This window comes from Lepus europaeus, chromosome 1 (genome assembly GCF_033115175.1).
Source record: "Lepus europaeus isolate LE1 chromosome 1, mLepTim1.pri, whole genome shotgun sequence".
NCBI lineage: Eukaryota > Metazoa > Chordata > Mammalia > Lagomorpha > Leporidae > Lepus > Lepus europaeus.
The window spans coordinates 129,949,452-129,975,611 of NC_084827.1; the positions used below are offsets into that span (position 1 = coordinate 129,949,452).

General features: G+C 38.0%; 1 protein-coding gene across 2 annotated transcripts in view; it reads left to right on the forward strand.

Annotated features, from left to right (window-relative positions):
• Window positions 1-2,628: 2,628 nt before the first annotated feature.
• ZC3H15 (zinc finger CCCH-type containing 15) overlaps window positions 2,629-26,160 on the forward strand; it is a 31,366-nt gene continuing 7,834 nt past the window's right edge. For both annotated transcript variants that reach the window (XM_062188855.1, XM_062188847.1), the window contains exons 1-9: window positions 2,629-2,851; window positions 12,024-12,125; window positions 17,038-17,149; window positions 18,257-18,409; window positions 18,645-18,736; window positions 20,169-20,351; window positions 22,180-22,326; window positions 22,478-22,579; window positions 23,505-23,628. In XM_062188855.1, coding sequence (XP_062044839.1) covers window positions 2,777-2,851; window positions 12,024-12,125; window positions 17,038-17,149; window positions 18,257-18,409; window positions 18,645-18,736; window positions 20,169-20,351; window positions 22,180-22,326; window positions 22,478-22,579; window positions 23,505-23,628 — 1,090 coding nt within the window. In that variant the 5' untranslated portion in view covers window positions 2,629-2,776. The remainder of the gene's footprint in view (window positions 2,852-12,023; window positions 12,126-17,037; window positions 17,150-18,256; window positions 18,410-18,644; window positions 18,737-20,168; window positions 20,352-22,179; window positions 22,327-22,477; window positions 22,580-23,504; window positions 23,629-26,160) is intronic.

Genomic DNA, 26,160 nt, shown 5'->3' on the forward strand with positions numbered 1-26,160 from the left:
AACTCCTGGCTTTGACTTGGCCCAGCAGTGACTGTTGTGGCATATGAGGATTGAACTAGCAGATGGGAGATTTCTGTCCATTTGTCTGCCTTTTCTCTTCCTTTCAAACAAAATATTTTTAAAAAATTCAGATTTGGCATTATTTTTCTTTAAGTTCTTTTAGGATGGGCATTTACTTCATGTTTGACCCTATTCCCACTATTTACTGATGTATGTTACTCATCCTGACAGTCAAGTTTATAACCCTGCTATTTTGGCCACTAGAATTTGTTAACCTTTGGACCATGCCTTCTAAAGTTGGTAGAAGTATAGTTTGAATTATGATCAATACAAATAGAAACGGGAGGTTTACAATTCTAAGTCCTGATTCCAGGTGACATTGGAGAGCATAAAACAGCATTCACCTTGGGGCAGGCATTTGGCTATTAAGACTTCGCTTAGAGTGCCAGTGTTCCATATCTGACTGCCTGGATTCATTACCTGATTTTGACCCCAGCTTTCTGCTCATGTAGACCCTAGGAGGCAGCGGTGATGCCCAAGTAATTGGGTTCCTGCCACCCATGTAGGAGACTTGTATTCTGTTCCCAGGCTCCCAGCTTCAGGCCTGACCCAATCCAGCTTTACCCTTGATCCAGTCCCTACAATCCTGGACATTTGAGGAGTGAACCAGCCAACAGAAACAATTTCTCAATGAAAACAATTTTTAAAAAATTCACTTTTATTAAAAAAAAATAGTGAATTCAATGAGTTCGATTACATTATTCGCAGTCTATGAAGGGATGAATGGATGAGGGGAGCCAGCTGTCAGAGTAAGACCAATACTTAGAAGTGTATATTTGGCCGGCGCCACAGCTCAACAGGCTAACCCTCTGCCTGCAGCGCCAGCACACCAGATTCTAGTCCCGGTCGGGGCGCCGGATTCTGTCCCAGTTGCCCCTCTTCCAGGCCAGCTCTCTGCATGGGAGACCAGGAGAAGCACCTGGCTCCTGCCTTCAGATCAGTGTGGTGCGCCGGCCATGGTGGCCATTGGAGGGTGAACCAATGGCAAAGGAAGACCCTTCTCTCTGTCTCTCTCTCTCTCTCATTATCCACTCTGCCTGTCAAAAAAAAAAAAAAAAAAGTGTATATTTTCCACTTGAGGCAAGGAAAGATCTTTTTTTCTCTACTTGAACTGCAACTTTAGGGAAGAAATAAACAAATGTCAGAAAGGCAAAAAAGAGTTAAGAACTATGACCCTGGAGCCACTATTATAACACTATACACTATACACTTCTAGATTCTTTGTAATTGTCCAATATTTGTTATTTATGTAGTATGCATCAGCTTTGTAATAATGATTATTAATAAAATTCTTTAAAAAGGGCTCAAAGTGTTATCTCTGGGGGCACTAAAAAGACAAAGTGAAGAAAGCTGTATTTTCCCCAATCAAAAAGATTATAATAAAGCAGAAAGAATGAACAGGTTGCATCCCTGCATCCTCTAACAAGAACTACAACTACAGCAGAATAATGAACAAGGTAGAAAAAATGAATACTGTAGTTCATCAAGCTGGGAGAGGTGCTTAGGTGAAGAAGCATATGCACCTGCATATTTGGGATTCTTTGATATCACTTTATTATGTAGGAAGTTACTACACAAATAACCTGTTGCACTAATTAAGGGAGCTTATCGTTTCTCCCTTCTTAATTAATAAAAAATATTTTAAAACTCTTACCTAGAAATATGATTGTTGGCCACATAATGCTTCCCAACAGAAACAAATTAAACAATGATCATGGAACAGATATAACACCTAAGCATTGCACATTTTAAAAAGAGACTATTTTAGTTTACACATATTAACAGGCATCATCCTCGCATTCACCAAGTAAGTTCTCAAACTGGACCTACTTTTGTAATGTTAGATGACAGGTATGGAGGCTCTGAAGCCAGGCTGCCAAGGTTAGAGTCCTTTTCTCAGCCCTTAATATATCCTTGGCATCTTCCTTTTTGTGCTTAATCTATGACATGGGAAGAGTAGCAATGCCTATTTCAGTGTCCTTGTGATAATTACATGAAATGTGCCCGACAGTTTCTACACTTGCCAAGTAAGTACTTAAACTAAGTTAAAACCAAGGTTAGCCCAAATTAAGTTGGTTACTTTTACACCAAAGAGGAGTTTTTCGGAATCATCTAGGCACACTTTCCTCAAGTCTGAAAACAATAAATATATCACTTAAACTCCAGCACTCAGTCTCTCCGGAGCGCCATCCCTGAGCGCTTTAAATCAAAGAAAACTTTTTCCATTTCTTCACAATCATTTGCAGGACTCTGCACTCGCCCGCCGTCCAGTCCTGTCCCGGCAGGGCACAGGAAGGGATGGTACTGGCTCGCCTATCCTCAGTGACCGAGGCGGAGAAAGCACAGACACGCAGCGCCACAATCCTCTCGCCCACTTTCATTTTGAGCCTTCCAGCAACCTAGCAATGCTCCGGTAAGTGCGCGACATCACGTGTGACGCCGTATTTATTTTCCCACGTCCCGTCCCTGCCCCCTCCTGGCCGGAGGCGGCAGAAGCGCACGCGCTGCTCCGCTTCCGGGCGCCGCTCCTCGCTACCCAACATGCTCCGCGACGCCGACCTGTCGCAAAGGCCGCGTTTCGGCAGCGAATGAGCGACTTGCTTTCCGTGCGGAGCGGCGGCGACGGCGGCCGGGTCTTCCTCCTCTTGCCGCGGGGCCAGATCCCCCGACGGTGTCCAGCTGCGTTTAAGTCTGGCCGGTGCCACCTGTCTCCGCAATGCCCCCCAAGAAACAGGCTCAGGCCGGGGGCAGCAAAAAGGCGGAGCAGAAAAAGAAGGAAAAGATTATCGAAGTGAGTACCCACCCCCCTCCCCCACTCATGCCGCGAGTCCTACGGGCAGCAGCCTCCAACTCCCCGGGGCTTCGGCCCCGGCTCCGTGGGCCACGTGTCCTCCCTTTCGACCCCGTGTGGCCCACTGTCCCTTCTCCAGCCCCCTGGTGACGCTTGCTACCTCTCATTGCTATAGTGACGCTGCTGGCGCCCGCGCACCTGGGCTCTGCTGCTCCGCCTACACGTAGCTCGCCTTCACCCACCCGGCTGCGAGGCGACCACCGGGCCCGCCACAAGGGTTCATCCTTGTGTAGCACTTTTTCGAAGCTGGAGACGTTTTCAGGGTTGTGTTTTAAAAAGTGCTGTGAACGGGCTCGGGTCAGTCTTTCTGGAAGGCTGACTCATGATGGGTCTTTGTGTTCCTGGGTAGGTTTTTTTCTTTTTTTTTTTAAACCTTCAGAAGTATATTGCTAATTTTTTGAAGCCAACCGATTATTATTTGGTGACCTTTTCGAGCCACCTCTGTAAGAGTCCTATAAAGAATGGCGGTTTCTTTCAAGTCATAGCTAGCTCAGGCGTCTTGCACGTAGTGCTTGATAACATACATTCTGAGTCAGGTTACGTAGAGTAGCTCTTTAAAAGGGATTAAGGATGTGTCGTTAGCTGGATGAAATACCATACTCCAGTTTGTTTTTTTCTGTATTCGTTTATTGGGTAACCCTTTAATAGCCTGTTGATGTTACGTGCTCTACACTTGTTTTCAAACGACTGTATCGATTCTCCAAAGTGAACTATACTTGACATTTCATAAGCATATTCCAGTAACGAGATTATCTCCTTCCTCACTGTGTATTACTCCTTCTCATAATTAAAATATGTAGTACGGCGTGTACTTTTGAGTGTAGTTTGAAAGACATGACCGTTTTACTGCTTGAGGGTGTCTGAATGATGGACAGTCTTTTAAGTAAAATGCTTACGAAGAATTAAGTTACCTTGGCCAAGTTTCAACTCCGAAATAGAGCCTGTATTGTTAGCTAATTTGTGCAGTTTAAAAACTGTGGCTGGTAGTGATATTTAAAAACAAAATAATTGCCATCACACCTCTGTTCACCATCACTTTTTCTTTTTATATTTTCTACTATTTGAGAGGCAAAGAGTGAGAATGCATGCACTCCTCCATTGGTTCACTCCCAAATGGCCAAGACTGGGCCAGAGCCTAATATAGGCTTCAGGAAACACGAGAGGGGCAGAAATCTGAGTTACTTGAGCCATCTCTGTTACTTCCCAGGATTTGCATTAGCGGGAATCAAAGGCATCAAATCCAGGCATTCTCATGTGGGACTCAGGCATCTTAACCACTAAGCTAAACTCCCACCTCTACTATCACTTCTCTGAACGATCTGGATTCCTGCCACTTAGGTAAATCTGAAGATGATGATCTGATGACATTTATTATGTAAACCAAGGACAGTTTAGGAATGTCATTCTATTTCTAAAATTTCTTTACTAGATTAACATAGTAGACTATGATACAAAGTAAAATTCCCATATGGGGGCAGGTGTCTGGTGCAGCAGTTAAAAGACACACCTTGGAATGCCTGCCTCCCATATCAGAGTGCCTGGGTTCAAGTCCAGGCTCTCTCCCAATTCCAGCTTCCTGCTAGTGTGCACCCTGGGAGGCAACAGCTGATATCTCAGGTAATTGGGTCCCTGCCCCATAGGAGACCTGGATTGCATTCCCAGCTTTTAGCTTCAGCCTGCCCATTGGGAACATTTGAGCCATGAACCAGCCAATAGGAGATCTCTCTGTATGTCATTCTCATTCTGTCTCTTTCTCTGCCTTTCAAATAATGGAAATAATGAAAATTTAGATGAAAAAATGATGTTACATCACAATTTAAACTAAGCTTTATGCATAAATATAAATGTTGGGTTTTGTTTTTCTTTTAATTTTTTATTTGAGAAGCAGGCAGACAGAACATCCATCTTCTGGTTCACTCCTCAAATACTTCCAGTGCCCAGGATTGGCTGGGCTGAAACTGGGAGCCAAGAAATCAACTACTGAAGTCATCGCCTGATGCTTCCCAGGGTCTGCACTGACAGGAAGCTGGAATTGGGAGAGAACCAAGACTCAGACACTCTGATGCTGGCTTCCCAACCACCATCTTAACCACTAGACTAATGCCTACCCCTGTTTATGGGTAGGGCTAAAGTTTTTAAGAAAGTGTATATGAAAGTTATTTATAGTATCCCATCAACTCTAAAACCATAATAATCTTGTAATATGAGTATTAAGATAAAAACTTTAGTTAACACGAGTGAAGATAACTGCCAAAGAAAAATATAAGGACTGCATTCTTTAACTGACCAAAGAAATGTTATATCAGTGATGCAATCAAGCCTGGTTTATTTGTTTGCCTTTAGTATATCAGATGAGCTTTTTTTTTTTTTTTTTAACTTTAATTTAATGAATATAAATTTCCAAAGTACAGCTCATGGGTTACAATGGCTTCCCCCTCCCAAAATTAGCCTCCCACCCACAAACCTCCCTTTCCCGCTCCCTCTCCCCTTCCAATCACATCATGATTCATTTTCAATTCTCTTTATATACAAAAGATCAGTTTAGTATAAATTAGGTAACGATTTCAACAGTTTGCCCCCATATAGCAACACAAAGTGAAAAAAAAATACTGTTGAAGTACTAGTTATAGCATTAAATAAGAGTGTACAGCACATTAAAGGCAGAGATCCTACATATTATTTTTTTTTAAATTAATTTTCTATGCCATTTCCAATTTAACACCAGGTTTTTTTTTTTTTTTCATTTCCAATTATCTTTATATACAGGAGATCGATCCAGTATATAATTAGTAAAGATCTCATCAGTTTGTACCCACGCAGAAACACAAAGTGTAAAAATACTGTTTCAGTACTAGTTATAGCATCACTGCACATTAGACAACACATTAAGGACAGATCCCACATGGGATGTAAGTACACAGTGACTCCTGTTGCTGACTTAACAATTTGACACTCTTGTTCATGGTGTCAGTAATCTCCCTAGGCTCTAGTCATGAGTTGCCAGGGCTATGGAAGCCTTTAGGGTTCACTGACTTTGATCTTATTCCGATAGGGTCACAGTCAAAGTGGAAGTTCTCTCCTCCCTTCAGAGAAAGGTACCTCCTTCTTTGATGGCCCCGTTCTTTCCACTGGGATCTCACTCACAGAGATCTTTCATTTAGGTCTTCTTCTTTTTTTCTTTTCCATGGTATCTTGGCTTTCCATGCCTGCTATACTCTCATGGGCTCTTCAGCCAGATCTGAAAGCCTTAAGGGCTGATTCTGAGGCCAGAGTGTTGTTTAGGACATCTGCCATTCTATGAGTCTGCTGTGTATCCTGCTTCCCATGTTGGATCCTTTTCTCCCTTTTTGATTCTATCAGTTAGTATTAGCAGACACTTGTCTTGTTTGTGTGATCCCTTTGTTTCTTAGACCTATCCAAGCCAGATGAGCTTTTTTGTTTTGTTTTGTTTTTAACTGTAGTAAAGTTCTGCAGACTCAAATGTGCTTTATTGATGTTTGCTACACTGAAAGGGTATAAGAATACTATAGATTGTTAGGTCTGCTCTGGTTAGGAAACAATATATTTCATTTTATTCAATAGCATAGACAATGTTTTTTGTCTTCCCTAAAGGCCCTGCCTGTCTGTAGAGCAAGTTTAACTCCCTGCTCCCTAATCAAGTTTTATACACTTTACCCATATTTTTGTATGCATTTCTAAAATATCAAGTAAAATGACTTTGTTGTCACAACATATAAAAATTAAAGTGAAATATATTTTGTGGCAGATTCACAATGAACGTAATTGAAGCCTGGTTCAAACTGGTTATTAATCTATTTGGTTATTAAAAGTTTTGTTACCAGACACTTCTCCATATTCTATTTTGACATGTAAAAACTAATACTTCAGAGTCTGGTTAATTTGGGGAGATCCCATGTATATGATCTGAAGTTCTAAATTTAGTCAAAATTAACAGGTAGACCATGTGCTTTTAAGCAGCTGTCTTGAAAGGACTTTAAAATAAATTGTTGACTTACATACCTGTCCCGTGCCTCTACTGTTTTTTCTGCCACCACTATGAATACTTATTATGAAAGAACAATAACATGTAACTTCTGAGAGTTCTTCAGGAAGTGAGAGAATACATGAGATGTAGTATAATCTAATGAAAGACGCACCAGCTTTGGAGTTCAGTAGACCTGGGTGAAAGTCCATATTTCAAATGCCTAGCTCTGTTATTCAGGACAAGTTACATGTCCTATCTGAGCCACAGTTCTCATTTGTAAAGTGCAACTAACTTTTAAAAAATGTTCAGGAGGAGTGAGTTAAATGATACAGTATGTGGAAAGTGCCTGCCATATGACATGTATTCAGTAAAAGGTGGCTACTGTTACTAATACAGGATTATAAATTAGTACTAGTTGGGAAATAGACTGATTCTTTCTTCTCAATATTGTGCTTGCTCCCTGCCTACCTGAAGTAATTTCTTTTTATCGCCCATAGGTTTTTCTTCTATAAATGCCCTCAGATGGCATGACTTCATTAGCACTAACAAGTATTTTCTTTCTAAAATTGTATGTCAGAGCGTTGTGATTCTATTAGATGTTCACATATTATTCCCAAATGATATATGTCATTTGTGTTCTTACTGCTAAAATCTTATAATAATAAATAGAAGTCAGCTTTGGGCAGTGTTTGGTTGTAGAAAAGGGAAAATAATCGGGTTTCAGGGCAAATAAAGAATGCACAGATAAGGACTGTTAGCAGCAAGAAAGGTGCTAATACAGACCTACAGAGATCAGATCCAGGTGTGTAAAAGAATGGAAGAAAAATTACTGGTTTATCAGTGAAAAATTTCAACTGTGGTCAACTGTTGATTATTTGATTAATCAGTTGCAGACTATCTATTATATTAATGGACAGCAAAATAACATTAAACAGTGCTTTTGAGGAAAAGTTAATTAAGGTAAAGTGATGCCAGCCTTTGTTTACCCTGGCATTCTGAGGTAAATTCCAGTTACCTTGGACTGCTCTTTGATGTTGACCTACCCTCCCCTGCCTTGTTTTTTCCCACCATCTTGTTTAAGGAACAGAGGCTGTCCTGTGAAGGGAGCAGAATTATCTTAAGGGTGGGAAGGGGGAGGAAGAGTCAGTGTTTTAAGAGAAGTCTGGATTTCATTGTGTGTTGAGGCTCTTGGAGCCTCAAGGAGGCTTGCTTTTTCAGCTGTCTGCTTTCTAAGCTCTGTATTCAATTCCAGATTGTCTTCTGAAGCACATGAACACTGTTCCTTCCCTGTAACTGATTTTTTGGTACCCTGTAAATCTAGTGAAGAGTATCATTTCCCTAATTTTATTTTAACCATGATGTGGAGTTCACTGTAACTTTCTTGTTTCTCACTTCATACTTCCCCATTCCTAGATTTAAGTTAATCCTTAGTTAAGGATCTGTTCTAAGCTCCAGGAAAAAGGAAGAGGCCTTTTTGAAGAATTCCAAATTGTAAACCAGCCTGTTTTCCAGAGGCATTGTGGCATCCCAGATCTACAATGTGATATTTAGAAAGTTTTTAAAGTACTAATCAGCCCAGTAACTTAACCAGTTTTCTGTAGGAGTACATAGTTTTTCATGGTAGAAAGAACAAGTACTTTCATTAAAGTCAAATATATTTTGGTTTAAATATCATCTTCCATTTAATAGTTAATAATGGGCTACACACAGTTCTCAGTGTTTTGGGGAAGGGAAAGGGAAGAGACACAAGCTATCTGTAAGTGATATGTACAAAGCTCCCTTAATTCTGTCAGTTAACTATTATTACCCTTTTTATAGTTTGAGGAAACAAGAACAGATTAAATAACTTGCCCAAGGTTACTAAATAAGCAAGTAGCAGAGCCAGGATTGAAACCCAGGAAGTCTGGCTTCTGAGTCCTTAATATCAACCACTGTGCTGTGCTATCTCTCTGTAGTCAATCTTTTAACTTTCACAGTAAACCTAAAGGGTGAGAATTAGACTCACTTTCCAGTTTAAAACAACAACAAACAAACAAAAACTTTGGCAAAGAGAATGATTTCCCAGCTCTGGTTGGCGTTAGATCTCAGGCAGTCCAGCTAAGAGCTTGTATCTTTACACCACATTGCCTGCACCTTATTAGTAGTGTAACTTCAGAAGAGTGGTTCTGAGTTTCTGTATTCAGATTTCCAGAATGAGGTAACCGTGTATCATAGAATTGTTGAAGATTCAGTAAAGTATATATTCAGAAGTCTCTGTTTAATGACTGCTAGATAAATGTGTCTCCTTTCACTATAAAAATAATTTCTGATTTCTAATCTAATTGGAGACTTCCAAAACACAACTCATTCATTATCTCTTCAGACTGGTTAATCATGTACTAAAGCAGTTTAATTAAATCTGAAAACTTTTTTCTTCTAGGATCTGTAGTCTATATATCTCTACCAGAAACTACCTCTGTGAGTACTTTTTTCCTAACTGACCAGGTCTCATTAAGGGACTTTTTTTTTCCTTCCTGGGATTTTATATATTTATATCTACCTTGCTTTATTTGGCCTTGTTTATTCATAGTTTGTATCTCTGTAATTATGTATGGGCAATGGTTGAACACTAGTCATACTATTTTCTGGTAAAGCATTTGTAGATGCTGTTACACTTGTCCTGATTCTGTTTTACCTAGAGTCTCATCTCCCCATCAGAGCTCATCTTTTTTTATAAAAGAAAACTAGTATTTCAGACTTGGCTGCTGCACTAAGATCAACTCTCTCCATATGTCACATTACGCTTGACCATCTTTCCTTCAAATTGGATTGTGTTAAGCTTTCTCTTCTGTAAAAATAAGGGCAACCATCCATAAAAACTTGATGGCCTGTCTGGGAGAGTGAATCAGAGCATTGGAAAATCCATTCTCTCTCTTTCTCTCTCTCCCTCTTTGACTTTCATATAAGTAAATAAAGCCTTAAAATAAATAAATAAATGTTGGTTTTTTGGGGCTGTTACCCAAAAAACTAGTGTAGGCTTATTGCCCTACTATCCAGTGGATCTTCCTAGAGAAATAGAAAATACACACAGAAAAAAAGACTTACTGTCCATTCACATATGGTAAAACCCATTAGTTACACCCACTGTATTAGTTTTTCAGGACTGCTTTAACAAGTTTCCAAAAACTAGATGGCTTACTCTCACAGTTTTGGAGAGTACAGGTATAAAATCAGGTGTCAGGAGAGCCATACTCCTCTGAAGGTTGTAAGAACTTTTAGTTTCTGGTGGTATCTGGCAGTCTTTGGCATTCATTAGCCATGTCACTCTGTGTATCTATCCTTTCATCTTATACACTAGTTGGACCTAGGGTCACCCTAATCTAGTGTGACCTCATCTCAACTGCAAAGACCTACTTCCTGATAAAGTCACATTTAAAATCAAGAGAATGTGATTTGGGTGGAGGTGGGGGTAATTTTCCAGTTTACAGTCCCTAAACACACACACACACACACACACGCCCTGGATTCTAGGTTTGTTTGTTTGTTTGTTTGTTTTTTGTTTTTGTATTGCATGTTCATTAAAGATGAACAGATAGCCAAAGACCCCATTAGCACCTTACACATAATAAGCATTCCATAAATGATAGCCACTACCATAGTAATAGTATAATCATGGTCCCTTAATGATAGAGGTAATTCTGAGACCCATATCATTAGGCAATTTCGTCATTGTGTGAACATCATAGCATATTTACACAAATTAACATCACTAGGTGATATAGTCTTAAGTCATTATATAAATGGAGGAAGCATATGAATATATTCTGAAACTGTAATGTGAATATTACAAATGAATTTTTTAGAAGTATTGCTTAGGGGCCAGCATTATAGCATAGTAGGTAAAGGTGCCACCCATGACACCAGTATCCCATGTGGATGTCCTTTCAAGTCCCAGCTGTTTTGCTGCCCATCCAGCTCTCTGCTAATGGCCTGGGAATAGCAAGGAAGATGGTTCAAGTGCTTGGACTTATGCTACCCATGTGGGAGGTCCCTGTGAAGCTTCTGGCTCAGTCCTGGCCATAGCAGCCACATGGGAAGTGAACCATCAGATGGAAGATACCTTGTGTGTGTGTAACTCTGATTTTCAAATAATTAAAAAAAAAAAAAATGGTGCTTGGAGTTGGCATGGTGGCAGAGCAGGTTAAACCTCTGACTGCAATGCCAGCATGGGTATGGACACTGGTCCAAGACTGGCCTACTCCACTTTCGATCTATCTCCCTGGTAATGCACCTGGGAAAGCAGCAGAAGATGAATCACGTCCTTGGGTTCCTGCACCCACATGGGATACCAGGAATAAGCTCCTTGTTCTTGGCTTTGGTCTGATCCAGCCCTGGCTGTTGCAGCCATTTGGAAAGTGAACCAGCAGGTGAAAGATCTCTCATTCTCTCTCCCCACTTTGTTTCTAACTCTGCTTTTCAAATATATAAATAAATAATTGTTGCTTATTAGGTATGCTTTAATTTCAGCATTTCTGCTTTAGTGACAATTAGGAATGTGTACATTTCAGTTTGATTCCATTATTAAATTAGAAGTTTTTGAGAAGCTCTTTATTACCCAGAAAACTAGTCCAGAACTTACTGTATCTGCTTCTTATTCTCCAAAATATTTTCAAGCAGTACATAATCCCTCAAGAAAATCTTGGGGGAAAAATATGTGTTGTGAAGTAAAATAAGATTTGGAAGTAAAAGACTTATACTATATTTCTACTGGTGAAGGCTCTAAGAAGTATTGTGTTTAAAAGTCAGGAACCCTGCTTATCTAAACATTTTCTTAAACTGTTTAGATTATAGGACTTCTTATCCCAGTATAACAACTCTGTGTGGCCCATAAAATAGTTGTTCCGAAATGCATTTTGGAAAAAGCATCATAGAATAAAAAGTATGTATTGATATATAAAGAAACCTTGGTAATGTTTTGAGGTCATTAAGTTGCCTTGACTTGATGTTTGAGTAGTTTTTTACATCTGTTTGTATAGCATTAGGAAGAATATTTTTTAAATCAATAGGTTAAGAATAATTTTTAGGTATAATTGGAAGAAATATAGTAATAAACATTGCTGAGGTATTTCCATGCTCTCTGTCTTTTAGGACAAAACTTTTGGTCTAAAGAATAAGAAAGGAGCAAAGCAACAGAAGTTTATTAAAGCTGTCACTCATCAGGTTAAATTTGGTCAACAAAATCCACGTCAGGTAAATAATTTATATTTCTATATTATGAGTGTAATAATATATAACATCTGTTACAGATAAAAATATTTGGTATTATAATTTTATTTCCAAATGAAACTTAATTTTAAGGTTTTTTGCATGTTGCCTTTCTTACACGGATGTATATCTTAAATATTCCTGCAAGCCATTTTGATATAGTTCTTTTTTATTCTAAAAATGACTGCATACTATTCTATAGTACAGGTGTATTTATCTATTTCAGTACTCACAAGTGATCACTTTGTTTACAACTCTTCTGCAAGAAATATCTGTATGTATTCTTACACATGGTTATGCTTTTACTGGTATCCCTGTGAGATAAATTTTCTAGTAACTTTCTAGTTCAAGGGAAATGAATTTCTAAATTTAACAGATTTGCCTAATCACTTTCTGTGTATACATTTTCATCCTTTACTTTTTTGATTGTTTTTTCTTGTCCATTTATGAAAAATACCTTTTGTATACACTGCTGGTAATTTCTGATATTTCAGCTATATTTTGCCATACAACAATTTTTAGTTTTGTCACGTATGTGTAGTTTTTAACACGATTGAGTGGTCTCTTCTGCCACTAGACAATGCATGCTTTTCCTAGATTTTTTTTCTATTTTTATTTTCACAATCAACAACTTGTCATAAATTTATTTTGCATATCCTTAGGTTTGTTTTTCTTTAAATGAATAGCCTTTTGTACCAGGATCATTTATCACTGAAGTTTGAGCTATATTAAGCTCTTATTTCTAGTTCTCTCTTCTTTTCTACTTATTGTGTATCCCTGAGTATCATATTGATTTTTATTATGGAGACCTGGTAATAATTCTGTTACCTATTAAGGCGAGTCCTTTCCCCAGAATATTCTTCCTTCTATTGTTGTTGGCTGTTCTGAGGTCATATGAATTTGGAATTTATTCATTGGCAACTCATGCAAAAATATTTAGCTCTTTTTTTCCTTAAAGCTTTTATAGATCTTTTATGTGCTCAAATTTTATAGACATAGCTGTTTATTTTCTTAAAGGACTTTTTTCACTGTTCTTAATTCCTTGTCCTTAGCTTATAGAAACACTTTGTTTTGTTTTTAATTATTTGAAAGGCTTGGGAGTTGGGGAGAGAGGAGAGAAAGATAGATAGATCTATATCTTATCTTCTGTGATCATCTGGTTCACTCCCCAAATACTCAAAACAGCCAGGGCTGGCCCAGGCTAAAGTCAGGACTGGAAGTCCATCCGAATCTCCCACGTGTGTGGCTGAGCCGGGCTGAACCCAGAAGCCTCAAACATCCAGGTCTCCTGCATGGGTAACGGGCACCCAAGTATTTAAACTCTTTAACACAGGAGAGAAGAATTTCTAAAGTGTTTAAATACACATTTTTTTCACCTGAGATATCAGAGTATGTATTTATGAGACAATCTGTATCTGCAATAAATTTCTTTCTGTTGTGCTGACTACATATCAGTGCCCAACATTTTTCTTTTCCCCCGGCCCAATTCTGGAACCAATAACTGCTCTTTCAAGCTGCTAATGTTAATAGCCTGGTTTAATAAAATACGCTGTTAACTCCCAGTATCTGTAAGTTCTGCATCTGTGGAGTCAAACAACTGGGAATCAAAAAAAATTTTTTTAATGTTGTTACTGGCATGTACTATGTATGCAGTTAGGCCTTTGGTGATTGATGGTTGCCTCCATACTGTACATATACAGACTTTTTGTTATTTCCTAAACTACTTTACATAGCACTTACATTGTAATCAGTTCTTAGAGGTAATCTACAAATAAAGTAAATGGCAGAATGTGAGTAGGTTATATGCAAATACTTTGCCATTTCATACAAGGGACTTGAGCTTCCATGATTTGATATCCTCAGGAATTGGTCCTGGAACCAATCCCACATATGGACATCCATGGACAGCTGTATGCTCAGACCTTGGAGTCAAATAGACTTGGGTATCAGTTGTACAGCAGAAGGACAATTAACCCTCGTAGGGCTCCTCTGGTGGTTAAATGAGAAAAAAAAGTAAATCTTCTGTTAGACCTAGGACTGTAAGAAGTATTCACTTTCTTCCCTTAATCTCTTTTTCAATCCTATGTTCCCTCTCCATCAACCTTTTTTTTTTCTTCTGGGGGAAGTATTTTGAATGATTTCAGATTTCACAGATCTGGAAAAACCGTAAAATTTGTAGTGGTAGTTAGGTTTTAGAGTACATTGAATATTAAACGTTTGATAATTTCTTGGCAGGTGGGATTTTATCTGTGAACATGGAGCACTTTAACCACTCACACTAAATTTAGAAGTGAGCAGCAGTCCTGCTCTTAGGGTTGAATTAAGGTGAGGTGCCCTATGGCTACAGAGGATAGCTGTACTCTTATGTCTTCTCAGACATGTCTCTTCCTCACACGTAGAGTCAGTGAGGCCAAAAGGATGTGACCACCCAGATTTTTTACACTGCTCCCCACAACAGCTTAGAGCCCACTCTCAGGTCCTATAAAGGCCTGTTCCCCTTGCTCATCTCCACCTAGGATTTGCTGTGCTGCCAATGTGCCTGAAGTTGCCAAAGGGAGAATTTGTGCAAGGAGGCTAGACAGAGCCTGGGTTTATACCGTTTCTTTCCCCCATGCCTTTTACCTACCCCTGTATACATAAGGTAGAATAAAACTGGGAGTGGAAAGAGGAGGAAGAGGAGCCGTGGGCTGACTCAGTAACCACTTTGCTTCAATGTGAAACTCTGTGGAGCCTGAGCGTTTTAAATTTGAACCAGTCCTTCCAAGTCATAAAGTATACATATTTGTAAATTATTAATACAAACCATGTTTTACTTAACATTATCTTGATTTCTGATGTTTAAATATTTAGACAAATAGTTTGTGGACCTCCATTACTCCTGCTCTTTTCTCACATGTTTGAGATGGGCCTAATGAGCAAAGAGTATTTTTAGTAGATTTAAATAAAATAGCTTTTTTTTTTTTTTTTTTTTGACAGGCAGAGTTAGAGAGAGACAGAGAAAGGTCTTCCTTTCGCTGGTTCACCCCCCAAATGGCCGCCACGGCCGGCGCACTGCGCCGATCAGAAGCCAGGAGCCAGGTGCTTCCTCTTGGTCTCCCATGCGGGTGCAAGGCCCAAGCACTTGGGCCATCCTCCACTGCCTTCCCAGGCCACAGCAGAGAGCTGGACTGGAAGAGGAGCAACCGGGACTAGAACCCGTTATGCCGGCACTGCAGGCGGAGGATTAGCCTAGTGAGCCGCGGCACCCGGCGCTTTTTTCTTTCTAAAAAATGTTTTTGTTTAAACACTTCCACCATGTGGTCAGGGCCAGAATTGGGATATCTTTAACCTTATTACAGCATCTGGCCATTCGTTTCCTAAAATTTCTTCCTTTAACATTTTTTGTCCTGATTGCTGCCTACTTCTTTGATGTTTTTTAGTGTTTATAATAGACTGTTTACATCCTGTTTACCCATGTAATGGTATTATTCAAGGAATTGTCCACTACTCTTGGCAGTTTTTTATACTTTGAGTAATTTCACGTACACCCCAAATTTTAACCAGTTACTATCTAAGCTATTACTTCTAAAATCTTTATCAAACCAGACTTTTTCTGGTTTCATGTAATCAGTATCTATATACAACTGCCTTCTAAATAACTCCACCTAGCTCCTCTGTAAGCATCTCATACTCGGTATATCCAAAACTGAGATCATCTCCACCTTCTACCCTGAAACCTGTTCCTCCTGTATTCCCTGTCTTGTTCAACAACACCAGCCATGCATATGATAATCCTAGACTCCTCCTCCTTACCCCTCAAGCTCAGCTATTCATTTAATCAGTTATACCTCCTAAAGAGTGCTATCTGTCTTGTTTTCTCTGTCCTCACTACTAATACCCCCCCATTTTAAGCTCTTAACGTTTTCTTGCCTACAACAATTATAGTGGCTTCTTTGCCTTCATTCTTAGATTCTGGTTCTATCCTCAACAAAGCTACCATCATGATCCTTTATAAAATATGACCTGATCTTGTCACTGACTTTAAACTCTTTTAAGTTCTACTTTGTCACTACTGATGTGGTCCAGATTTCTCATGGATATTTCTCATACCTTGTTCCTCTGGTCCTGGTGTCTGCATTGGCTGGCTCTTTCTGCATTTCTTCTTTCTTGCTCTTCAGTAGAATGCATCCAGTTTTCAGCTCAATCTGATTTTCTTAGGCATGTAGTCATTCTTTGTTCCCAGAATCCCATATATTATTATACATAGATGTTGACATGTCTGTCTTCCCACTAGGTTCTGAGCTTTAAATAAGATCTTTGTCTTTTCACCTTTGTATTCCCTGTCATCTAACATAGGACCTGACATGTAAATGTCTGGATGACTCTTCTAATGATATTAGGTATGTAAATTGTGTGCCTGGAACTATGTTACATGTTTTGTTTAGTCTCTTGCACTGACCTAGCCCAGTGTTTTCCCACAGGGACACTGTAGGTATTTGGGGTGGTACAATTCATTATATGTTCAGAATATTTGCATCCCTGATCTTCAAAATGCACCCACACATTTCTGGGGAATGGGTTGCTTTCATAGGAAGAATGACCCAGGTGAGAACCATTTACTAAAAATGCTGGGCATGTAGTAAAAGCTTAATGCTTGTTGCTATAAGCTTTTGAATACATGTTTTTAACTAGGTATGATACCATTTGTAGAACAAAAAGAATCATTACAATGGATAGCAGTTTTGTTTTATAGTTCAACCACGCATTTATAAATACTACAAGGCTATTTTAACCCTTATGTTAAAAGGTAAAGGCTATATACCTATCAATATGCAACTTGTTACATTAGTGACTACCATGTAGTGAAAACAACTTTGTAAACCGTCAAATTTACATTTTAAACCTGGGAATATTATAGGTAGCACAAAGTGAAGCTGAGAAGAAATTGAAGAAAGATGACAAGAAGAAAGAATTACAGGAACTAAATGAGCTCTTCAAGCCTGTAGTTGCTGCTCAAAAAATTAGTAAAGGTAAACTTTAAATTTCAGAGGTGTTACATTATCAAATGTAATTTAGGTTAAAAAGTGTTGATTTATTATGTTTATCTCCTTTAGATTATAAGCCAGTTGTGTCTGCTTTGGAAATTATACTCACTTTGTCAAAATTAATCTGTATCAATGGCTTGCTTAGGGCTCCTCTGTACAAGGATACTTCAGAAGGTTTGTGAAAAAATGGAATTAAATGATAAGATTTGAGACAATTGTGTAGTCTCATTGTAGCTCCTTACTCCAGCTTTCTACTAATATAGATCCTGGGGGCAAGCTGTGATAGATAGCTCCAATAATTGGGTTCCTGCTACCCACATGGGAGACCTGGGTTGAGTTCCTGGCTCCCGGCATTGGCCTGGCCCAGTTCTGGCTGTTTTGGGGAGTAAACCAGTGGGTGGGAACACTTGCTTTCTCTCTCTCTCTCTCTCTGCTTCATTTATAAATAAATATAAAATATAAGTTTGTTTTGGTATAAAAAATTTGAAATTCATGTATAGTTGTTCATAATACACATCATTCATGGACTTTTTAGACATCTGATAGGCATGGTTTCAATTTTTTGTGCTGAAATAAATTCATCTTTTCATTTGCATTTTCCATGAAATTTTTGAAGTGCCCTCATATGTGCAAAGTTGTACCTTTGTACAAGTAACTATACTTGCCCCGTACTTAAGGCAAATTTAAGGATTTAGAAGTCTACCAGTTGATTTATAATATCCAGTCTTTGATAGTAGTCATGGCAAAGCATAGTTGTATAAACTGTCAGTTGCAAATTTTTGGCAGTATTCCTCTATTTATGTGTTTCTCTTGCCTTCTGCCTCATTTACTGCAGTTAGACTAATGACTAGGGAATAACCCACGTTTGTGTTTGGTTTCCCATTGCCTGCTGCCTTTCTTAATGAGAAGAAAAGAAACAAAAATAGATTTAAAGTACCACAGGAAGGACTTAAAAAGAAATTTCTTGATAAATAAATAAAAGTGATATTTTCCTCTAACATCAGTGAATGGAAAAATCATCATTTAGCCAAAAGTAATTACATGTCGCATACAAACTATACTTTATGATCTGGCCAATGCTGTTTGTCATAGGTGCAGATCCCAAGTCCGTGGTATGTGCATTCTTCAAGCAAGGACAATGTACTAAAGGAGATAAGTGTAAATTCTCTCATGACTTGACTTTGGAGAGAAAATGTGAAAAGCGAAGTGTTTACATTGATGCAAGAGATGAAGAACTTGAAAAAGGTATTTCTTTTAACATTCTCTTAAAAGTGAATACCAGTTGCCTTCGGTTTGTTAACTAAGATATTAACTAACTTGAAGAATATTTCAATTTTACGATTATGTTTGTAAAAATAATTAGATTTAAGAGTTTTGTTAGGTTATGAATCTTGTACAACATTCTCATCTGTTTAAGGAGATAATGTATTATGGAAGCATTAGATAAAAATATTTAATCTTCATAACTCCTTTTATTTAGATACTATGGATAATTGGGATGAGAAAAAGCTGGAAGAAGTAGTGAACAAGAAGCACGGTGAGGCGGAAAAGAAAAAACCAAAAACTCAAATAGTATGTCCTTTTCTTGAATTGAGTTGCTGTGGTATTTATCATTAGACAGAATTATGTGGCAAGGTATTTGCTGCTATTTTCTACTGCATTTTTCTTTTTAAGTTGGGAAATTTCATTTCATCAAAATAAGGTGCATGTTTTTTGGTGGGATTATGTGAGCTATATTTGATGATATTAAATACTTCAGAAAAAGCTTTTGAAAGTCATGTAGTACTGAAGTCTTTTAAGTGCCGTTTTACTCAGGATTTTACTTCCCTGAATATGGGTTGAACTCAATCATACTCAGATAGGGATTCTTTTCTTATTTTTGTTATAATGAATGGAGACTTGTTAAACAAACCCACTTAATTAAATTAATTAAATATTTTGTTTTAGTGCAAAGAAGTTTTTGATTGCAAAACTGCACTTTTTTTTTTTTTTTAAGATTTTTTTGTTTATTTATTTGAAAGGAAAGTAACAGAGAGAGGGGAAGAAATAAAGACAGATCTATCCACTGATTTACTCCCAAATGGCTGCAATAGCTGGGACTGGGCCAGGCCAAAGCCAGGAGCCAGGAACTCCATCCTGGTCTCCTATGTGGGTGCAGAGATCCAAGCACTCGGGCCACCTTTCACTGCTTTCTTAGACTCATTAGCAGGGAGCTGAATCAGAAAGGGAGCAACCAGGATGTTACTATGTACAAATTCCAAAGTGAATTTTTGCTAGGTAGTGGCTCTAGTATTCCAGAAAATGTACCTTTAAGTATTAATGAGTAATTTCTCAGACTTTGCATTGATGTTGACACATTTATCTATAATCTCATTACAGTGAAAAATCTTAGTGTGCTAGAAAAATTCTAAATGTTAGTTGCACAAAACTTTTTTTTTTTTAAGAAAAATCCTGTTGGTTAATTTTTCCTTATTCATAAAGCTTATGACCACAATCTCCAGTACAGTTGTATTTTGCCCTTCTGTTCATGTTTTGAAGGGTCACTATACTTTATGTTCCTTTTGTGCCTTGTGCCTTATGCCCTTGTGACTCAGATGTAAGAAATTTCCTATGATGTCAGGTAAATCAAATAGTGTTTATGTAATTACTGTATTGATTAATTTTTAGGAAAGATAAAAACAAAGTAATATTTAATCCATTTATGCTTTTTAAAAAGCAAACTTTGGGATTACATATATAAAGAATAACAAGCAACTTTTTGTATAATTCAGAATGCAAAACATTGACTAAAATAGAATAAATATTGATCTTCTCTAAAGAGAATATGCCATTGTTTTAATTGTTTTAAAATAAATTTTTATGTGTATTTCTGTACATAAGAGTGTTGTCTACCTAAGTGGTTTAGCCAGAGGGTGTGAATAAGATGTATTTATTCCATATACTTAACCATTTACCTTGGAAATAAATGACACTGAGCCACTAGTGAATAATATTGTCTCTATAGGTATGCAAGCATTTCCTTGAAGCCATTGAAAACAACAAGTATGGCTGGTTTTGGGTTTGCCCTGGAGGGGGCGATAATTGCATGTATCGCCATGCACTTCCTCCTGGATTTGTGTTGAAAAAAGACAAAAAGAAAGAAGAGAAAGAGGATGAAATTTCATTAGAAGATCTAATTGAAAGAGAGGTAACTAATATTTTTCCTACCACTAAAAAATTTAAAAGTATTGTGGAATTCTAACAGTTACCATTTGGAGGCAGTAGCATATTATTATGAAAGGGGGAAAAATATTGTGACATTTTCCCAAAATTTCCCGTTCTTTGATTCTTGTATATCTAAAATGTAAACCTAGGCAGGACAATAATTCTTGAATTCGTTAAACGGTTTTTTCCTGACTAGCTAGTGGGTTATCAAATTGCCCATAAGACTGAGTTATCAAAAACACTTAGTCTCTTCTTAGATTGAACATATAGTTTATATCTTTTCTCTGGTGCCTTTTGTTCCCCACTGTAATACTAATTAACACATATATAAGAGGTCACCTTTTTAAAAAAAAAAAAAAAATGATTGATTGATTGAAATTCAGAGTTACAAAGAGAGAGAAAGAGAGGCGTGGGGGGGGGGGCTGTCTTCCGTCTGCTGGTTCACTCCTCAGTTGGCCACAACAGCTGGAACTACGCCTATCCAAAGCCAGGAGCCAGGAGCTTCTTCTGGGTCTCTCACGAGGGTGCAGGGGCCCAAGGACTTGGGCCATCTTCTACTGCTTTCCCTGGCAATAGCAGAGAGCTGGATCAGAAGTGGAGCAGCCAGGACTCGAACCGGCACCCATATGGGATGCCAGCACTGCAGGCGGTGGCTTTACATGCTACGCCACAGCATCGGCCCCAGAAGGAGATCACTTATTCCAGTTTTTCAATTATTTTTATCATTATTCCTGGACTCTAAATACTCACTTTGCTGATACAGGAGGATGCATCTATGTTGTGTAAACACTTTGTGTTGAGATTACATACATTTATTATAAACAGACATGTTTGATTTCTCACATAATGGATATATAATAATGGATACAATAGTACTATAATAGAAAACATACACTTATGTGTAAGGTATATTTGAGCTTGTGTCCTAGTTCTGCCTCTTGTTAGCTATTAATCTTTGGTAAATTTCCTATCACCCACTGTTAGCTCATTTGTGTAGATCAATATATTAGCATAAATGTGTAAATCATTTAATACTAAATACCAGGCAGAAGTTCAGCAAATATGAAGGGGTTGGAAATTGTGTGTCATGGAAAACTACACATGACTTCAAATTTTTTGCTCCAAAATAAACTTAGTTCCGTTTTACACAAACTTTTTGAAATCCCCTTGTGTGACTTTTTTTGTATCTATTTATTACTCAATTATTGGCCCTGAGAAGCAGTTGAATTTTTTTTCTGTTTAGTTTTATTCCTCTCCTGAGAAACACAAATGAAATTTGATACTGCTGTGGTACTCTTTATATATATATATATATATATATATATATATATATATGTATGTATATGTATATATGTGTATATATATATTTTTTTTTCTTATTTAATGAATATAAATTTCCAAAGTACAGCTTATGGGTTACAATGGCTTCCCCCCCCCCCCATAACTCCCCTCCCCCCTGCAACCCTCCCCTTTCCCACTCACTCTCCCATTCCATTCACATCAAGATTCATTTTCAATTCTCTTTAATATATATTGTTTTTTAACTATTGCTTATGTTAAAAATTTTTTTCATCATAAATGTTACTAACATTCAGTGCTAAGAAGATAGCTAGCTCAGAATTATCTATTTTAACTATCTGTGTCTGTGGACGCTCATTTTCCCAATTCTCCTATAAAACAAAAGTAAATTTATTCCAAATTTAATGTCTTCAGCATAGTCATAAGCAGATGTTAATTGCATTAAGAGAAAGCTGCTATTAAACCTACTGCAGATCACTTTTGGAGGAAAAATTAACTCTTTATATTTGCAGCGTTCTGCCCTAGGCCCAAATGTTACCAAAATCACTCTAGAATCTTTTCTTGCATGGAAAAAAAGGAAAAGACAAGAAAAGATTGATAGACTTGAACAAGATATGGAAAGAAGAAAAGCTGACTTCAAAGCAGGCAAAGCACTAGTGGTATGTCTCAAATTCCCACACTTGATTCTTGTTTGGTTTTATAATTTTTGGGTCATGCAAGATTTCAGCCTTATGTAATCATGTGAATGTCTAAAATCAGTGACTAAGAAGTTTTTGAATTTTGGATGATTTTATATTTATATCTCACTAGATCAGTGGTCGTGAGGTGTTTGAATTTCGTCCTGAATTGGTCAATGATGATGATGAAGAAGCAGATGATACCCGTTACACCCAAGGAACAGGTGGTGATGAGGTAAGAGGAAAGTTTTCTCCTCATCTGCTTATGTGTATGAAAGAAACAGTTGAGACAATAGAGCAGCATGGTGAAAAACACCAACACTAGAGCCAGAGTGGCTCAGTTCAAATCCTTAGGCTGTCAGTGGGAAATTACTTTGGGCCTCCATCTGTGTGTAACATGGACATAATGCTAATCATCCATCAAAGTGCTTGTGAGAATTAAATGAGTTTAAAGTCTTTTTTTGTTCAATACTTTTAAAAGAGCAGTGGTGAGATAGAAGATGAATTAGAAAGTATAGAGTTGGGAGTGTAAGAAAATAGCAGAATCACTCGGGAGCAAATTTAGTTATCGCAGGTATACTGTTGACTTTTTTGTGTAGTTGTCATAAAATTTTAGACTCTGAGTTCCAAGAGACTGTTATAATGTGGTGTCAGAGGAAAAAGCTTCACATTTGGCATTGCTGTTCTTTTTTTAAGAACAAAATTGAATTGTGGCAACTCTTTTGTTTTTTAACTTGGTATCAGTGATACTTTTGCTTCATTAAGACCAAAGTAAAACTAATTTATGAGGGGTCTTTATGCGGTGGCTCACTAGGTTAATCCTCCGCCTGTGGCGCCAGCATCCCATATGGGCACTGGGTTCTAGCCCCTCTTCCAGTCCAGCTCTCTACTGTGGCCCGGGAGGGCAGTGGAGGATGGCCCAAGTGCTTAGGCCCCTGCAGCCGCATGAGAGACCAGAAAGAAGCACCTGGCTCCTGGCTTCGGATCGGTGCAGCGCCAGCCGTAGCGGCCATTTGGGGGGTGAACCAATGGAAGGAAGACCTTTCTCTCTGTCTCTCTCTCACTGTCTATAACTCTACCTGTCAAATTAAAAAAAGTAAAGCTAATTTATGAAAATACTATTTTTATTTGTAACAATTTTTTTTTCTGTGTTTTTAAAGGTTGATGATTCAATGAGCATCAATGACATAGATTTAAGCCTGTACGTCCCAAGAGATGTAGATGAGACAGGTATTACTGTAGCCAGTCTTGAAAGATTCAGCACATATACTTCAGATAAAGACGGTAAGTGTGCTAATTTTTGTATAATTCTGAGAAATAGGAAGCTGTCTAAAGGGGATTAGACCAGGCTTAGTAAGCTTAGATGTTTTTCAGTTAACTAGCTGGTAACCTGTGGTTTGGCTGTACACAAAAGTATAAGTGAGTAGCAGAGGCTGTAGAAATACAGCGGCATGGTGAATGTTGAAGCTGTTAACTGAAACTGGAAGGAAAGAAAAGGGAGTTTGCAAATGTAACTAATGAATTCAGTTTGGGACCTCTTGAATTCAAGATTTATTTTTGGCTATCAAAAGTGACATTGTCTAGGATCCTGTCTAAACATTACAGAAGAAAATTTAGAAAGTCATCTGAATTGGTACTATAGAATAAATGAGCTCACTCAGGTAAATAGCATAGAATAAGAACATTTTGGAACACATTGCAAGGGACCAGCATTATGGCACAGCCATTAAAGCCGCTGCCTGTGATGCTGGCATCCCATATGGAGGTTGGTTCGGGTCCCAGCTGTTTGCTTCCAATCCAGCTCCCCGTTAATGAGTCTGGAAAAACAACAGAAGATGGCCCAAGTGATTAAGCCCCTGCAAACCAAGTTGGAGACTCAGATGGAGTTCTAGGCTTCTCCCTTCAGCCTGGCCCACCTGGCCCAGCCCTGGCTGTTGCAGCCATTTGGGGAGTAAACCAGCAGACAGAAGATCTCTCTTTGTGTGTAACTCTACCTTTCAAATAAATAAAATAAATCTTTGTACAACAAAAATAGAAAGATATCTGTGTGTATAACTCTGTGTTTCAAATGAAAAAGATAAATCTTTTTACAAATTAAAAAAAAAAAAAACCTCACTTTAAGCATCATTTAGGGTAGGCAGAGGAGAACAGGCTTTGGAAAGATACTGAGAAATAAAAGATAAAAGATTTGAAATAAAAGCTTCTGAAAAATAAATACGATGATTTGTTAATAAATATGAGTTGTCAAAATTAGGAAAGGAGTTACAGAAACAGGGTGTTTTCATCAGGACTGTAGTGATTTGAGAAATGAAAAAAATGAGGGCAAATCCTACTTAACTTAGAGAGGGAAACATTGTCACAGGACTGACTTTTGGATACAGGAGACCTAGATACATGTGTAGGTCAGAGAAAAAGATCTGATAGAGTTGCCAGTAAACACTGGAGGAAGAAAAAATCTGATAGAGGAGGAGAAATTGAAGATGAAAAGAGCTTGGGATGGGTATTTGGTGCAGCTTGGTATACCCACATCCCACATCAGAGTTGCTGGTTTATCTGCTTCTGATCCAGCTTCTTGCTAATGTACACCCTGAGAGGCAACAGGGGATGGCTTGAGTACATGGGTCCTTGCCACCACATGGGAATTTCAGGCTCCTGATTTCCGCTTTGCTTGGCCCTGATTGTGGGCATTTGGGAAGTGAATCAGCAAATGGAAAAACTTTATCCATCTGTCTACATGTCTCTCTACCTTTCAAATAAAATGAAATAATTTTCTTCAAACAAAGATTATTTTAAAACAAGACCTTGAAGTGTAAATAACAAGTATAAGGATGAAGGCAAGGCTATCTAGGTGTGTTTGGAGATGAGGTTTTGTTGGTGTAATTTATGTCTAATTGTACCATGAGTACATGAGGGGTTTGAAGAGAGGTAAAAGTTTGATATGCGTGATGTGGGATAAAAAGGTAGGAGTAGTAATTAAGCGAAAACCTAAAGGAGAAAAGGATAAACTTTATTTTTACAACAAAGGACACAGTTGATAGCTTGAAAAGCTGGCCTTCCCTCCTGAGATCTGAGAATACTGTCAAGCCTGTTGCCTCTCCAACATGCAGACTGAATTGCTTCTTTTAAAAGTAGAGCTCTGGTGACAGTAGGCACAATTACAAATATTTCAGAGGTTATAATCACAGGACTGTATTAGACATGTTTTAAATTGCTACAATTTGAAGTTAGGCTGATAAAATTATTTGTGTATGTATTGGTGTCATTTAACAAAAAAAGGCAAAATTTTTGTTAGTCACTTAATGGTCTCTGAGGAAAAGTAGCTGCATAGCTCTGTGTTCTTTCTTAACAATTTAACATGCTAGATTGGTCTGATTTCACTAACATTGCAGCTAGTGTGATTTAACTATTTGAAAAACCAACTGCTAATATTACAAACATTTTTTGTTCCATAATGATTTAGTCAAACAAAATATTACATGGATGTTGATGATTTTAAAACCTAGTTGCTAGGTTAGGTAGGGTACACAGTTATACAAGATTTGTCTTACCCTCAAATGTATAAACCATTATGCAAATGTCTAGTTAAAAAGTTTTTCATAGCAGATATATAATAGCAGATAAGCTCAAAAAATTGTTTTTAAATATTTATTTCATTTATTTGAAAGAGTTACAGAGAGAGCGATATCTTTGATCTGCTGGTTCAGTCCCCAAATGGCCACAATGGCCAGCTCTGAGCTGATCCCAACCCATGAGCCAGCAGCTTCCTCCAGGTCTCCGAAATGGTTGCAGGGGCCCAAGGACTTGGACCGTCTTCCA